The sequence below is a fragment of the Polyergus mexicanus genome, unplaced genomic scaffold, assembly GCF_030449975.1.
Source record: "Polyergus mexicanus isolate NDT 795.1 unplaced genomic scaffold, iyPolMexi1.0 SCAF_25, whole genome shotgun sequence".
In the NCBI taxonomy this organism is placed as follows: domain Eukaryota; kingdom Metazoa; phylum Arthropoda; class Insecta; order Hymenoptera; family Formicidae; genus Polyergus; species Polyergus mexicanus.
In genome coordinates, this window is record NW_027223345.1 from 372,352 (window position 1) to 389,421 (window position 17,070).

Sequence of the window (17,070 nt, forward strand, 5' to 3'; positions counted from 1 at the left end):
ATGCACCCCGGAATTCATGATACAAATACGGTACGGGCCAATATATAAAACTAAAGAATGTAGTTTGCAAATGCGCTGCTGAAAGACATCCGATGTTTCAATCAGTGTTTCTCGTATTCCGTTGACTTACCAGGTTACGATATGTCATTTTTTTTTATATCATTTTATATAATAAAAGATAAATATAAAAATAACGCACAAAGATGTACTTAGTAATCCGACGAAAACGGATAAGGATATCGAAATTGAACCCATTTCTTATCAAACACATAATATTACAAAATTTTAAATATTACAATTTCTGAAGAGAAACTAATTCGCAATAAAATTCAACGATTATTATTATGCTATAATTTAGAATTATTAATTGTGTTTTCAAACTTTCGGTTAATGTTTCAGAGTCATTAACACTTTCCTTTCACGAAATATTTTTTGCGTATGATATCTGAAAACTCAATTTTCATTTACACACAAATTCCAATATTTTTTCAGAATATTATTATATTACTATTTTATATTTGCCAAATAATACAAATTTTCCATTCCTTTAATTAAATTTAATCAGTTTTTATATCACACGTTTTGGAAACATCCCGGATCTCAAAATATACGGACACTCATAATTACACTTTAAATTATATTAATAATGTTCCGTCTATTTCTTGACGAAAAAAAAAAATCTCTTTTCTGGTTCATTATTCCAGTAAGAACTCGAGTATATTCCTGAATTAGATAATTATGAGTTTATATCGTTGATGAAGAGCATTCCTTAAAAAAGAATTTATTACTATTTTATTTTATGGCTAATTGTTAATCTTTATCCTTCGTACATTAAACAAGCTTGTATTCGTTTGTATATGCATCTACATAAACAGATCAATATGACGGAGTAAGGTTGTTTTTATGTCGAGAGAAGAAATTGCGCAATTAGAGACACAGCAATAGATTTCCAGTGCAAACCTACCTCATGCAATTGTATTTATTTTGAGAAAGTATTCACATATTTTGTACAACGTAAGAAGATTTGTCGGAAATTATCGTTTCGCGTAAAATATTTCGATCGTACAATTCTTTGATCCTTCGTAAGAGGCCTTTGACCTATAATCAACGAATGTGTCAAACAATACGGGGCAGCTGTCACTGTCCCTGTCTCTGTCTCTGTCGCTGTCGTTCGTTATCAACATCTGCCTCGTAGAGCAGCGCAGTAAGTGTAACGACACGCCAATACGCGCATGTATACGCACACGCGCATATAAACGCGTCCGTAATCTACAACGGCTTCAAATTCAGAGTTTCACGCTTATCGCTCGCGAGTCTCTCCTTCCAATATTTGTTCGCGGCGAAAGGGGGATCGAGAGTGACTTTTATCAAATGGCTGTATTGTCATCGAAAGAATGAACGTCGCTCTCCCGCACGGTGCGCTCCTTAACGTCCTTCATGTTCGGATTCGTTAACGTCCGATAAAATATGCGCCGCGCGCGACGTTTACACCTTTGTACAACTCACGCGTGTCGACTGAATTTTGACAGCAGGAGACACAATATAAGACACAATATAATAAGACACAATACGGGCGTTACTGCCATCGAAACATTTTTATATAATCGCAATATGTGTACGTTAATTATAACTGCGGTGTCTATAGTTGAAAGCAAAACTTATCGTCTGTCACACGAGGAAGCAACTTTAGAAATCAACTTTACATACACGCGAAAGAAAGACTGGAGGTAACTTGCTTGATTAGCTTATACTTGCTTGACAGCGGATTGTTCGAACGGGATTAAAGTTCGCGTCTACATTACGGACGATCTTAGCGTTACTCAACCGCGGTACTCCGGTTCTTAATTAATTTTGCTAAAGCTAATTTGCGGCAAGGATAAAAGCAGATTTCCGATGTAACGAATTGCGTAATTTTTTCTCGGTTAGGGAGCGTACTTAAGCCCCGACGACAGAAAGCTCGGATATTTGGTTTAATGAAATCTCGGGATTACGCGATTACGAATTCAGTGGGGCCTACCGGGTTTCAAAGTTTACATCCGTCCTTGCTCGCGAAACTTGCGGCAGGTCTCGGGGTTTTCGGTGGAAGAGAGAGAGTTTCCACTTCGCCTTGATATACATCGTTGAGCCGTCATATGTCAAACAATACTCGCTGACACTTTCGTGTATCGTTTATATGAGATTATATAGTATATACGTCTAGGGTAATTATTTATTCCCTCGGAATCTCGAATGCAGCTGAGATGTGTATTTTGGAAAATCTTACGAGAATATTAAAATCTTTAATATTTATGTACATGCAATGTGGAAGGGTATTCGATATAAATTTATAATTATACTCGGAATGATACGGAGATATATCAGAACATACATAAATATGTAATTGATACGAAAAACTATCCGAGAAATCAAGAAAGATAATTTAACCGCTTAATAATCATATAACGGATAAGCGTAATTATCAGGCTATTTGTCAGGCAGCAGCGTCTCGAACAGTTCAATTATCTCTTTGTGCGTGCAGAAATATTACTACAGAAATAATATTCATACAAAAAGAACACACAAGTAAGATTACCTCGAGCAATGAATTCCATTACGCGCTTTGTTAGCGCATATTCTTTTCCACCGCGTTAAAAAAAAAAAAAAAAAAAAAAAGATACTTGCTTTTCTCAAATCGGGAATGGATTGTCATTGCGCGAGCTTAATCACTCATTAGCGAGCCTCGCATGTAGACGAAGAGCTCCGATTACATAGCGTTTTCTATGACTGAAGCGCGATACTCGAGGATCATTCGAAGATCGTTCGAGAATCGAGCTACGCGCGGATCGAGCTATTCGGGCTGGATTCCGAACGAGTCGGCATACATCGGGCTTTAGGAATCTCGCGGCTGTTATTATATGGATTATGTCCCGGCAAATGTTGGGAATAACGCCCTCCCAAACGGCCGTCGTTGTCAGAAATTTGCCAAGTTTCGGACTGTTGCGACGTTGTGACGCGTCTTAAACGCATCGTCGTCGTTAGCTTTATGCGACGCGAGGCAAAACTTTCGTCAGATCTGTGAATTGTCGGGCCCTAATCTCTCAGGACACGCGCGGAGAAGTAACGAAGTAGGCTGCATGCAAATAAAGTTGAGAAAGTTTTCATTTTGCGAAGGAGAACCTTTCGCACGAAGCGTAAAGAGACTTGGAAGAAGAAACCTTGATTCTAATCGTGCTACGCCGTTTGCGGAATGAAACATGAGAAAAACTTTTGCGATCGATATATATTTGAACAAAAAAGTAGCGTCATTCGTCGTGAAAGGAACTCCGACGATGGAAACAATGTCGAGCGAGCGATGCGGGCAAAGTAACGAGCAATAAAAACGTGCGGAAAGTAACTCCCTTCGCTTTGTAAAGATTTCGAAATACAGGACAGACTTTTATGGCCTTTGCGCAAAGGAATTGCTTCTTCGCGCGAGACGGCGTTCCTAAGCTCGTTGAAACAAATGTAGCCGAATGCCGGGTCTATTTGCATACTTATTGTGCTGTAAGTGCTTCACCCTAACGGCGGTGGTTGGTAGATCTCATAGCAAAACGGAATGGTGCGAGGTCTCGAAAGCACGATGAAAATTGTTAGCACCAGGCAAGGAAGTGTCGTCCGAAAATTATACGTGAAATTAAGTTGCGTTATAAATTCTCCTTCTCTCCTTTTAAAAATTATATTTTGTTATTTCAAAAAATTGTTCTCCTTCTTTTATTATTTCGCAACAAAAGGTTTTTTTTTTTTTTTTTTTAGATAGAAACTAATGTGTAAAATAAAACAAAATATTTAAGAAATAATATAAATCGATACATCTCGTCTCGATTTAAAATCAATGTGAATACAGGTATGACTAATGCGAACTAAAATGCTAATGTGTTTGTATGCGCGGACAATCCTTTCATTAAACAATTAAGTTTCCGTAACATTTTGATCATTGATTGTAGTATTTTTAGCCGTGGAATTTTTTGTTTATATTAATAAAAGACAATTTACGAGTATACAAATAGCTAACACACACATATATATATATATATATATATATATATATATATATATATATATATATATATAATCTTAAATTTACTAAATGAGACTAAATTATTAAATTATATCTATTATTTGTTGATCGATAATGTTTCTAGCATTTGGATGTTGAAACTTAATTTTCGCGACGATTTTCGTCACTTTTGGTTATAGTTTTTATGTTGCTCAATTTATTTACATCATGTTAATTATCAGCGAAATAACTACGAGAATACATATAGATTTGTCTATTTTTGATCTCGAAACTTGTTGATCATTACCGACAAGCTTCGAGAATATAAAATTGCAATGTATTATAAATTTTAATAACAATCTGAATTAACGATAGCTCTTCATGTTACGTATTTTTTACCATTAACATTGAATTTTTTTTCTTTTTAATCATATCACTTTGTTTTATACTTGTTAATTGCCGTTTATTCATGCACTTATCTGTACTCACATTGTTTTTATTTATTCTATATTGCAATAGAATGATACGTTATATCGCGAAGAGCATAACAACAAATTCCTCATGTATGATAAGACATTCCGTGGCTGTTATCTCGACGTGTAAGTACATTCGCAATAATTTCCGTCATCTTGTGGCCGGTCTTATCAAATCGTACCATGGGATTCCCCGTTCAATCTCTCTAATTTCTTGCAACATCACTTTAAAATCTAACCGCAAAATCGCGAACAATTTTAAAGACAATGCATGCTGCATTATCGCGAACATTTTACAATCACTTGTGACGAAACATATATATCCACTATTGACACGATAAAACCGCGATTAAAAAATACGACTATCATTAATATGAAGTGTATGTACGATGCTTCAGAAGGAAAGATTTTTCTCAACTCGGGGCATAAGATCGCAGAGATCTCACCAGCCGCGCAATGACTGCCGAAAACAGGGAGCACATTGCAATTAATAATATCGATAATTGGTGTATGCGTACCGCGTGCCGCTGAACTTCAAAGGTCATCGCCTGGTAGCGCGAGTTTAATTAACGCAATCAAATGAAAATATTCATGTACGCGCCGACGTTGCGATTGAGTGTGCGTGGACGTGTCCGTGTGACGGCGCGAGCCGCCAGCTCATTATGCAAAAGTTCTGTGCGTTTCCCGCAATTTCAATATTCGTTCAATTCCCGAAAGGCTCGCAACTGTAAATCGTGGCATTGACACAGATTGCCCGCTTCGAAATCGCATATAACTCGACTTCTCGCGACATTTTAAACCGCCGTCGAGATCGACGCGTATCGCATGCTATCGTAATTAAAATAGTGTTTAATAAAACGTAATAAATGTAAAACGCATTTCATATGCATATTTAATATACTCTTTATTTTCTCATATTAAAATAAACGGAATTATAACATGTTTATACATACCAATGAAGAGAACGATACGTACAATTATAAATTTATATCATAACGTGTTTAATAAAAGACATATCGAGCGCGTTGAAAATTATTTTGTTACAACTTAATTTTGTGTTTAAAATCATAATAATTTCCTATTCCGCATGTCGCGAATATTTGATATTTTCTTCTAGTTATTACGTTACGATTTATTTCCAGTCTAAAAATATTCAAACTGTATCGCGCTTTACTTGAAATAATTATTACGTAAGAAAATAGTCACACATTAAACGTCATATGTATATAGATTTGTCGTAAATCATAATGCGTTTGTCTCCCTGACATGGAAAAGTTTTTAGTTCCAACTCGGCATATATTCTTGCATTTGTTTCCCTCATCCCGCGTAATCACGTGTAATCGCGCGCATTATTGAATGATACTCCATCTAATATCAGATATTAACACACATCCCGGAAATCGTGCAGCTTTCTGTCGCTAGTTCACAGTAGCAATTGGCGTCCTTCGTCATCCCCCTACAATTGTCTCGAGGATGCGAGCGGAGGCTTGCATGGTAATTGCGAATCGACGTATCGCATTAACGCGTCTCTCATGCTCTCCCGCGTTATATCTAGGTGGTTGTGTTTGACGATAAAGCGCGGTCTTTTTAAGACGTGGGAACATACGCATCTGAACATGTGACCTTCGCCGATATCGATACGATGAAGCGTGCATGAATTCGCGCACTTGCGAAAAATATCGCTCTTAATTGAATGACGTGAAGACGTTGTTGCACACTGTCATATCATTACTTTCGCACGTCATCCGATTGCTAATCGCAGAAAAAGTGGCATAATTTATTTTTACGCCTCGCATATAGGAAGAAAGGGATTATTTCGTCGTCGTGTCCCTGAGTTATACATGTCATCGACAATTACGACGATGGGTTATCGGTTACAGAGGAGAAAGTTTTTAAAGTCGGCAATGGAGGATACAACTGTCTCTACCATCGAAATCAATGCATAGACGCAGCATTGCTCTGCAAAAGTCTATAAGAAAATTATTAGCAAATTTAAGCATTTCATCTATTCTTCAATACCGGCAAACTCAATAGTTTAATCTCGACACATCTATTTCGGTTAAGACATACGATACTCAAATTACGCTCGATAAATCAAATCAAATATTATATTCCTTTCTCTCTGTCTGTAGATTTGCGATTGTGTGTATTATCGAACTTTTATTGTAAAAGAAATTGCTGGGAAAATCGCGCTTTACTATATCGACGATTATTCTCGTGCTTCTTCCAAGTTTAACTTTGCCGATGTTTTGCCAATAATTTCGAAATTGCGTGAGTATCTATGGCGATGGCGAGCGATTTAAGAGCGGAAAACCGTAGGAACGCCTTACGCGCTCAAGTATATCCGCCGCAATGCAAACCGGGATGTGCACGCGAGCTCGTTCGCCGCGCGCGTACACGCACCCACGTATTGACACTTCTGTGGTGCAGCAGCGTGTGATGCGCCGACATAAACGCGCACGGTTCGTTTCTGCGCCTCGATGTGTGTGTGTGTGTGTATATGTCATGCGTGCATATATGTGAAATCGACCACGTGTGTTTGTTGTCGTTATCGTTTACACGTACGATGGGGCGGCGGGGGTGCGATGGGAGAAGGGGAGAGAGCACGGAGGCGCTGTAGCGGGAAGAATCGGTGGACGCGTACTAATTAAAAGCCGTATTGTTGCGCGTCGTCGCGAAAAGATGTGCTAATTACATCTCGAAGGAGAGCCTTTTGCGCCGTGCCTTTCCCCCGTGGACCCGCGAGTGAATGAAGCGCGAATCTCGCGCCTGGCTTTCTTTCTTCCCGTTTGAAAGGACCACCGCGACGTCCTTCCATGCGCGTCGTTGCCTTGAATCGACGCACTCTTCGGGGTACATCTTCGACCCCCTATAGTACATTATACGTGCCCGCGCGAAAGAACGATCTCGCAAAATTGCCCATTCGTTTCCGCCGCGGAGACTCCGTATTTCATGAATGCGCGACGTGTGCGCTTCCTACGAACGTATTTATCCGTGATATCGTACTCATAGCGTAATTATTATTGTATCGGGGAGAAAGACGAATTGGGGACATTACCATTCGTTAGAGAGTCCGTATATTCGGATTTTTAAAACTACCTTTCCTCTGTTTAGATTGACGAATGACGCCGTAGCAGAGAGCTGGTTGGTGCGCGGATACCGGGACACAAGAGGTAAATTAAAATTAATTATCACTCTCAGATTGTGCGATCGATCGTTTGAAATTCGATATCTTATCGCGATCGAACAATTTTGTACAACACGCATATAAGTCATTAGTTGAATAATATATGTACTGGCTTAAATATTTTCACGGTAAAGCCGAATGTAGAACGTTTAACGCCGCCTATTATTATATTTCGGCTACAACATTTATTGGCTGCTGTACAAATCGATATTAAAAGTATATAGGAATATTTTGAATACCGCGTTATATCGATTGTAAACCTTACGCTTCGAATAGCGTCTTGTAATGAAAAGTTCAAATTAAAATATTAATAATTTATTATTTATTCAGTGTCATTGCGCCGTCATTCTCTGTAGCACGATTGTTTTGATATACAAGTGATTTTATTATTCTATCGAAATTTTCGAAGTACTATCTATATTTCGCAAAGTTAATTTTACAAATTCTCGACATACCATACATCTATATGTATATGTTCTATATTCATTACGAATACGAAACCCTCATAACTATAACTGAAAATATTATAAAAGTAAAAGCTTTTTGGTTCCTTCGTGAGTATATATACAGGGTGATTCAAAACAACATTCTGTCCTTACAATGTCATATACTTGACACTATTCTAAGACGATTTTTCCTTTGCCAAAATTTTTTTCGAGGCTTAGTTTTTAAATTATAAGCCAAAATAGTTAACGAATTACGGGCCACATACGCGAGGCAGGCAGGAGCGGCGCAACTCACCGTCCGATGCTGGTGATTACGTGAGGCGCTCGCTGCGATCAACTGTTTGCTACATGCGATGGAGTGTATGTGTGAGAGAGAACGTATGTACGTATACACACACATACACTCTCTCTCTCTCTCTCTCTCTCTCTCTCTCTCTCTCTCTCTCTCTCTCTCTCTCTCTCTACAATCTGATAGCCAATCAATCTCTCTGTCTTTCTCGCGGAATGAAAGAATTGTGCCGTTTAAGCGAATGTTAAAGGAGTATATTGTAATTAATGTAAATTAGATTTGTATTACAAATAGCGGAGAAAGCTAATAAAGATCAATCAATCAATCAATCAATCTCTTTTACATCTATCGCGTGTAGCAAACAGTTGATCGCACACATGCACTCTCTCTCTCTCTCTCTCTCTCTCTCTCTCTCTCTCTCACACACACACACACTAATTCTTACCTTTTATGTAGTAATTCGTTGTCCTCATACGACTCAATAAATAATACTTCCGTATGATAGAACGAGTAACTAGCAAACTTTTTTCACTCATAAATTGTACCACTTATCGAACTTTTACGAATTAATCTACGCACTTTATCGATAAATTGAATTTATTAACGATTATAACGGTTAATCACAATCTACCGATTACTACCGATTAATTATTAAAATATCTCGAAGAAAGAAACGCGTTATTCGATGCGGAAACTGCGCGACGACAACAAGCAAGTTGTATCGGTACTAGCGTTGCCGGCATGCCGGCTGCCGGCTGCCGAACAACTGAATGTATCACATTACGCGTGATCGACGCGGACGCTATCATGTGTCCCGTGATCGGCTAAAGCCTCCGACATTGTAAATTCGATAGTTTCGAAAATATAAAACTATAAAATATGAAAATATAATGACGTATAATAACATCGTTTTTTTAAATAAATTCAGTTTATCGATAAAGTGCGTGGATTAATACGTAAAAGTTCGATAAATGGTACAATTTGTGAGTGAAAAAAAGTTTGCTAGTTACTCGTTGTATCACACGGAAATATTACTTATTGAGTCGTATAAGGGCAACGAATCTCTACTTACAAGGTAAGAGTCAGTGAGTGAGAAAGAGAGAATGTGTATTTGTGTGTATACGCGTATACGTTCTCTCTCACATATACACCCCATGTAGCAAACAGTTAATCGCAGCGAGCGCCTCACGTAATCATCAGTATGGGACGGTGAGTTGCTCCGCTCCTGCCTTGTGTACGCGGCCCGTAATTCGTTAACTATTTTGGCTTATAATTTAAAAACTAAGCCTCGGAAAAAATTTTGGCAAAGAAAAAATCGTCTTAGAATAGTGTCAAGTATATGACATTGTAAGGACAGAAGGTTGTTTTAAATCACCCTGTATAATGGGCATGAAAGATTTTATGTGAATATATGTATAATATATTTAATATGTGTGATAACAGAGAGTAAGGAATATTAGATGATGTCTATATTAAAACTGGGTATCGCGAACAGTAGTAGATAGTCCTTGTGTGTCCGTAGACTGAGAAAAAAAAAGTTGTTAACTTGACTAAATTCGTCCAACTAATTACTATTTCTTTGTATTTCTTTAATTGAAATATTTAACTATTTAAATCAAATATACCTCGTGTTAGATTTAATTATTTAATACGTCGTATTTGACTTAAAATATTGAAATATTTCAATTAAAGAAATAGTAATTAGTTGGACGAATTTAGTCAAGTTAACAATTTTTTTTTCTCGGTGTACAAAAATCACATAAGAGCCCACTGTTCTCTGCCGCTTCCTCTTTCAACTTCCGCGCGGTTCTCATCTTTCCACCCATGGGATCGTGCAGACGAAGAGTCGAGATCTCTTCCCCCGTAATGCGGTCGATGCTTAGAATTTAAAATGCATTTCATATCGTTACGCGCACCGCATTCTCTTCCATTTCCTCTCGGTTCTTCTTTCGTCGTTCTCTATCTCTCGCCGTTCCCCATCTCAGTCTCGCGCGTGCGGCCCTATCTCGCTATCCAAGACCTCGGCTCTCGTGGCCGCTCGTTCAACAGACGGCATATGTGTCTTTATGAACGGTATGTGGAGTAGACAAGTGCATTTAAAATCTCGGGCGTTAGTTCAAGCTTCAAGGGAGAGGAGGACAACCGGGTAGTAGCGGGTGGCGGCGGGTGGCGGAGGGCTTCAGGAGGATACACAAAAGAATGCAAAGTAAGAACCACGACCTCCGCTAACCTCCTCTCCGACCAACCACTCCGTATTCTCTTCTAGCCGCACTCTCCAACCCATCCTCCTCCCTCATCGTGTATCCGAACAAACCCGTTTCATGCATTCCTCCTGCTCACCCCCATCGCGCCGTGTAATCCTCCTCTTCCTTTACCGTATCGTTTCTCTTGTGCCGGAGGTTACAACGCATTATCATACAAGGCGACACGGCGCCTCGCCTTCCCTTAATTGTTTTCCCAGTCTCGCGGAGGGGAGGGGACCAAGGGTGGCCACCCCGTCGGCACGTTCTCGCCGACGATCGTCCGTTGAAGTGCGAGAACGACGCCGAAGAGTGTTTCCTCTCTTTGCACGCGAGTTTCGAAAGCGCGAGAGGTAATGGGGATGAGAAGAAAGCGCGACAATTTACGAGTGGTCACCGGGGTGGTAGGGCGTCGAAAATTCCTCTCTACTATCCGGACGGGATCCTTCGTATTCCGTAATGTTCGACATCAAAGGCCCGATGGTTGGGAGGACATTTCGCGCGCTGATGACTGTGAGTACGAAACGAGGGAAGGGAACTCGCTCTCTTATTGGTGTCTACGGGCGGAAAATATCTTTTTTTTCTGTGGTTCGGTGAATTCGGGGCCGCAGACATGTCGCTAGTATCGGCGACAAGCGGTGCTTTTTGTTTTCGCGCACGCTCGATTTCGCGATTGCCGCGCGCACCTTTTTTAACGAGGACGCCTCGTGATCTAAAAACGGTATCGAAGCGGTCGTCGATCTTTTTTTATATAATCGTAAATTTTGTATAAATTACGTGAGAAGATATTCGTGTAAATTTGTGTAAAATACAATAATTAAATTCGATAATGACACTTATGTCGTATGTGGGCGTCTCAAAATTATCATAAAGCGCGCGTTGTTGCCGTTTAGTTTGGTTAAACGTTGTAAAACGACCACGCCGACTTAGAGAAATTGGAGATTAGTCGCATAAAGTCGTATAATAAAGGGATAACGGCCTTGTGAACTTTGCGGTCGGTTTTCGACATCTGTCTAAGATGAGCCGGTTCACCCCCAATTAATCCTCGACGAACGAAGCATTTCTCAAACTCTCGTTAAGGATCCATTACCTAAAATTTAATTCCAATAACTACGATTGATTTTTCTTCAAATCATTTATATTTTCATGAAAATAACAAAGCGCAATTTATTGATAATATTATAATATTATATATTATAATATCAATTGATAATTTGATTATCTAATATTTTGCTAATCAAATATAAATATTAATTGTTGAATAAACCATCTGTCGTCGCATATAATCATTCGGCAACAAAATTTTATCAATCTACAATATAAATCGATTCAGAAAACTCGCGATTCGGCGCATCTATCGCGCGTAATTAAATGTGAATTTCTTAGTTGACGACACCGGATATTAGATCTACGACAAAAACTATTATCCGACTGCACGTCTGGGCGTGTCGCGTGGAATGTAATACCGCATCGAGCGGCTGCAGTGCTAATTGTGTGCATTCCGATTAATCGCCCCTGATTTTACGCGTCGTCGGACATCGCAGCCCCTCGTCAAAGAGACACTGAATATACATCGGAATCAACGATAAACTTTATCGAGAGTGAGATGACACGAGAGTGAGATCATTAGGAGAAATTTATATCTATTCTTGCAATAATTGAAATATGTATCGTAAAGGAAAGAAGAGCAGTTTCTTCGCTGGTCCAACATGCGCGATACGCTGAAATGTCGCTGAGAATAGATAGATGAGGCGTTTACGTCATATCCCACATAAGTGGGCACGTAAAGTACACGTAAGTGTACACGAAGGCTTATCAGTACGATCGCTTCGTTTTGTCAACGAAGAGAGACGGGGATAGAGGCGTGCGTATATTAAATAGCCGTCGAGTACGAAGAATGACAATGGTACATCGGCTTGTTCTTCCGGAACGAACGCTTCCACATGGTTTTGCGCGCGTCGCGACGAATGGGGCCGGATCTTCGGTGACTTGGGTCCCCGTAACGCGGTTGGACCCCAGTCGATTATCCACCTCGACCAATCACGGTGTAACGAAGGTATAAAGAACCGTGTAACAATTACGAGCGCGATCTCTGCACGCGATACATCTGATAAGTATAGCCGCGCGAATAAAGTATATACCTCTATCGCGAGAGACGAAGCGTATCTGTCACTTATGCAAAAAAATCCGCCATTGCGGACTTGATTAAATTGAGCTGTCGCATAATTAGGATTAATGGCAACTTCGAATAAGATAAAAAGATTCGCAATCTTGTGCGTGACGCAAAATGTCGGACTTGTCTGTAATTGTGCCTCGCGACGTAGAATGTGACACATATTCCATATAAAATAATCGTCACAAGAATAACATCCTCGCATTTGTGTCGCAATATATGAAAAGAACGAAGAGTGGAGAAGCTCTATCATTCTCGCTTATCGCGTCGCTGCATTTTGCCGATCAAGATTCAGGAAAAAAAAAAAATAAATAAATAAAGAAATTACGACGGATCCGCATGCAATCCCGGAGAATGGCGGATGGCATTAAATAAAATACTTGTGATGGAGCTAATGGCAGCTCAAAGATTACGTTCACGGTCGGTATACTTGTTTCGCGTAGGTATTTAAACGCCGCGTGAACGGAAGGCGATGGTGAATTCTATGCGAAGGAGAACGCGCAAATGCGTTACGTTTATATGTAGAATACATGTATAATCTTCGCACGCGAATACAAGCATACGAGTAATTAGATGTGTGCAAATAGATGTGTGCGTATGTCGCGCGGGCTTACGAGTCGCTACGTTACACGCGAGGATGATCGGTCCCCGATTCGCGCTATCTTCGAATGCCTTGTCGTTACATTATCGTACTTGCAACGTACGTGTAGTGCAGTTTTTAGAAAAATTTCACAAATTATATTCCATAAATTTAGATTCATATATATAAATACGGCTTTCTTCTTCTTCTTCTTCTCTGATATGGCTGGGAGACTTTCCGAAAGGAATTATCTATACACCATTAACTAGGTATAAGTATTAGACAGGTTAATATATGATAAACTAATATAGGTATTGGATAGGATAACATATGATAAACCAATATGGGCATTATATAGGATAATGTGTGAAAACCTCTTCTTTTTGGATCATATGGAAGGATGGGACCCGAGCGGAATCGAACCTGTAATCTTTCGATTACCAGCCTGCGACTCTACGCCCGGTACCACGCATCGCCCCTACGGCTTTCACGGATTTATTTAACGGAGAATATATACTTTAAAGATTGAAGTCTTTGAAATTTTTCATTTTTTAAAGATGGAGAATAAAAAAGAAAACATATCTACTCTCGGCTAATGTAGGTGTATAAAAGAAAGAAACATAACGGGGAAAAAAAACAAAACGCCGTCGAGAACGCGACGGTTCTTGCGAGATATCGTCTCATTATCGTCCGGCAATATTTCCGGTTCCTGCCCCAAGAAGCGTGTTCTCGAAGATAATTCGTTATCGCGCCGCGCGCCGGACTTTCTGTCCTTCCCGCGAGCAAAAGAGAGAAGACGATGACGACGACGGCATTTACGTCGGGGCGTCGCGGCGAAGGTGGGAGAGGAGGCTGAATAATTAAAGAGGGAGAATAATCCTCAATCAGCGTCATCGCGCAAGCGAAACGTATCCTCGTCGAGCGAGCCAACCGGATGGTACATTGTTCGCCGTTCTTTGCGCGTCCTTATTCTGTTGTCGCGGAAGAAATATCTCGCGCCGCGCGCGGCGCGTAGCGGAGAAAAATCGATTTAAATATCGTCGCGTCTCGATCTTCCGGATGAGGCTGCTGGAATTATCTCTCTCCGATGAATCTCAAGTGCGTTAAAGAAGAACAAATATGTTTGCAACTTCGATACGGATTTAGTAGAGGATATCTACGGAGAGAAAAATTTTGGCAATCTGATAATCATTATTGACAGAATTGTGATTAACGAATGTACTTAAAATAATACTTTCTGATAATCGATTATCGCAGAATTTATTACCGTATGAATATATTTAATTAACTTTAAATTTAGTATCCTGTAGAAGAAAAGATATTGATTCTTTGCACATATATTGTTATAAGAAATTTCTGACTTTTAATAGTGAAATTGAAGGATGAAGTTTTCGTTTAAAATCAATCATTTTTTTAATCTTCATATTTCGATTTTAATCTTTCTAAAAGTCTTTTTTTCATATCGGAGCGATAGGGTAATTTTATGGAGTCGATAATAATGTACGTATCAGACACGCGTTCCAACGTGCGCTTCTTGAAATTCACAGTGTACAAATATATCGAATAATCAACCTCAAATTTTCCACTGTTACCGTTGTTGTTGAAATGGAGCATAAAGTATACGAGTAATTTCGACACATACGCAACAACTAATTAAGCGCGTATCGATTTGGTCGAATTAAATGAATGAAAATCGCGTATAATGACAGTGTATCGCGCAATACCAAAAAATGAGGAATCATCGTTTTTCATATACTACACACGGAAGCCATTCATTAATTAATTATACGCGCATCGCTCTCATGTTTAATCAATGAACTTGCATTTATCGCGCGCACTGAATAAACGCGTGTGTTTTGCGCTCTTTCGATAAAGGGTATTAATCGTAACACGTGGAATTTTATATTTACTTTTGCAAACGTCGGAGCTCATGTTTACATCACGCGTCCGAAATGCGCGTTGCTATTCTCCATAAATACATTCGCTTAGATTTAATATCGCGCAGCGCGTCGATTCTTTCTCGCGACGATAGAACTCGATTAAGAATTTCCAGATAACGAAGCTGAATAATTTAAAGAGGCTGCATTGTTCATGGACTATAAACGGATGAGATGAGAATCGAGTCGCGAATATGGAGATCGCATTGAGAATTCTGAAAATCGTGAAAGGATAGGCCATCGGGTTTCTGGATGGATACGAAAGAATTTCCGGAAACCGGACAACTCCGCGAACTGCAGTTATGTACACCATCGAAGAGAGCGTAGCGTTCGAACCGAACGAAGCCGGTTCGTCTCACGATATAAAACAATATTGATTGGTCGTACAATGCGGGTGGATTATGGGGTGGGTCGCTCCCGAGGGTGGAGGGTGGACCACGATGCATTGTGCTCGCTGTGCGTCCGGTCAAACTTTTCATCGTCCCTCGCACCCCCTATCGCGCGTTCGAGCGCGCGCGCGCGCTCTTGCGATCGCTCGCCCTTCTCTCCGCTCGCTCTCAGCCGTCCTCTCTGTCCCTTCGTCCTGTCCTCTCCTCGTCTATCCGTTCTCCCCCTCCCACGTCCGATAATTATTGCAGTCAGCCTCTCTCTCTTTCTCTTCCTTCGATTTCTCGGTTCTTTCCAATGGCCACGTCAAGCTTAAAAGCTGCGAGCTCTACGAGCCGTTCCGCGGGCATCCAGCCGTCGATGCGCGACCGTGTAGTGCTTAGCTGTCGTCGACACGCGCTGCTATCCTCCTCGTGCAAGATGTGTGCGTGCGCTGCATTTATACCTTTATCCTTGATACGTCCTTCTCTGTCGTTCGCAGACTCCTGTTAATGGCCGAAGTGGCGGCGTCTTATTCACTCTACGCGCGGCTTTGATCGATGACATTTTTCTCTCATTTTTCACGCTTTAGGATTAGATCGAGATAATATTAAAATTTAAACGCTCGGAGAGAGTAAGGTGGAATTTCCGAAATTTTATGGCACAGACATAATTTAGATTTCAAAAATTAGAAATAAAAAAAATACGAGATAATTAGTTTTGAATATTTGAATAAGTAAATATTAATATTATGGAACAGGACACACGCATACATACGCCGATCATATTGGCAAACCTACTGAAAAGCTCTTTGCCGTGAAAAACTTTGAATTACTCGCTTGGATCCGAGAGACTGTCCAAGTATCGTGTAGTTACACAATAACCGTGATACTTGTGGGACTCATGTACCGACCGGATATCCTGAAAGTACATAGAACGAGGAAAATTTTCCGGTTCACGATTTGTTTCACGCTTCTCGAGACTTTGCGAATATGTCAACAGAAGGCGAGAAAATGAAGGCGGTGCACGGCGTACTTACATGCATGTTGAAAGTTCGAGATTCCGAAACTACGAAAAGGGCGTGAGGCACGCTTCTCCATTTTCTTTACGCGGCCACTAACGTTTATATCGTGGCAAAGATTGTGCGATGCGTTTTGTGGCATACATCTTGAAATAATATTAAAAGTATAACAATGCAAGGAACAAAAAGTTTACTTAAATATTCTTACCACGTCATATTTTTTTTATTTTTAGGAACTGAGGAGAGAGAGAGAGAGAGGATACGTGAAAGTTTTTAATATAATCTTTAATTTTACAATAATTTATTGCACTTTGCTACAATTTCATCCGCGATTTTCAATTTG

General features: G+C 39.9%; 1 protein-coding gene across 1 annotated transcript in view; it reads left to right on the forward strand.

Annotated features, from left to right (window-relative positions):
- The window catches only part of LOC138943038 (uncharacterized), a gene marked incomplete at its 5' end in the record, with an annotated part of 77,984 nt that overhangs the window by 7,726 nt on the left and 53,188 nt on the right, over positions 1–17,070 (forward strand). Inside the window, one exon of the mRNA XM_070313557.1 lies at positions 7,603–7,661. Within this exon, the coding sequence (XP_070169658.1) occupies positions 7,603–7,661 (59 nt within the window). The remainder of the gene's footprint in view (positions 1–7,602; positions 7,662–17,070) is intronic.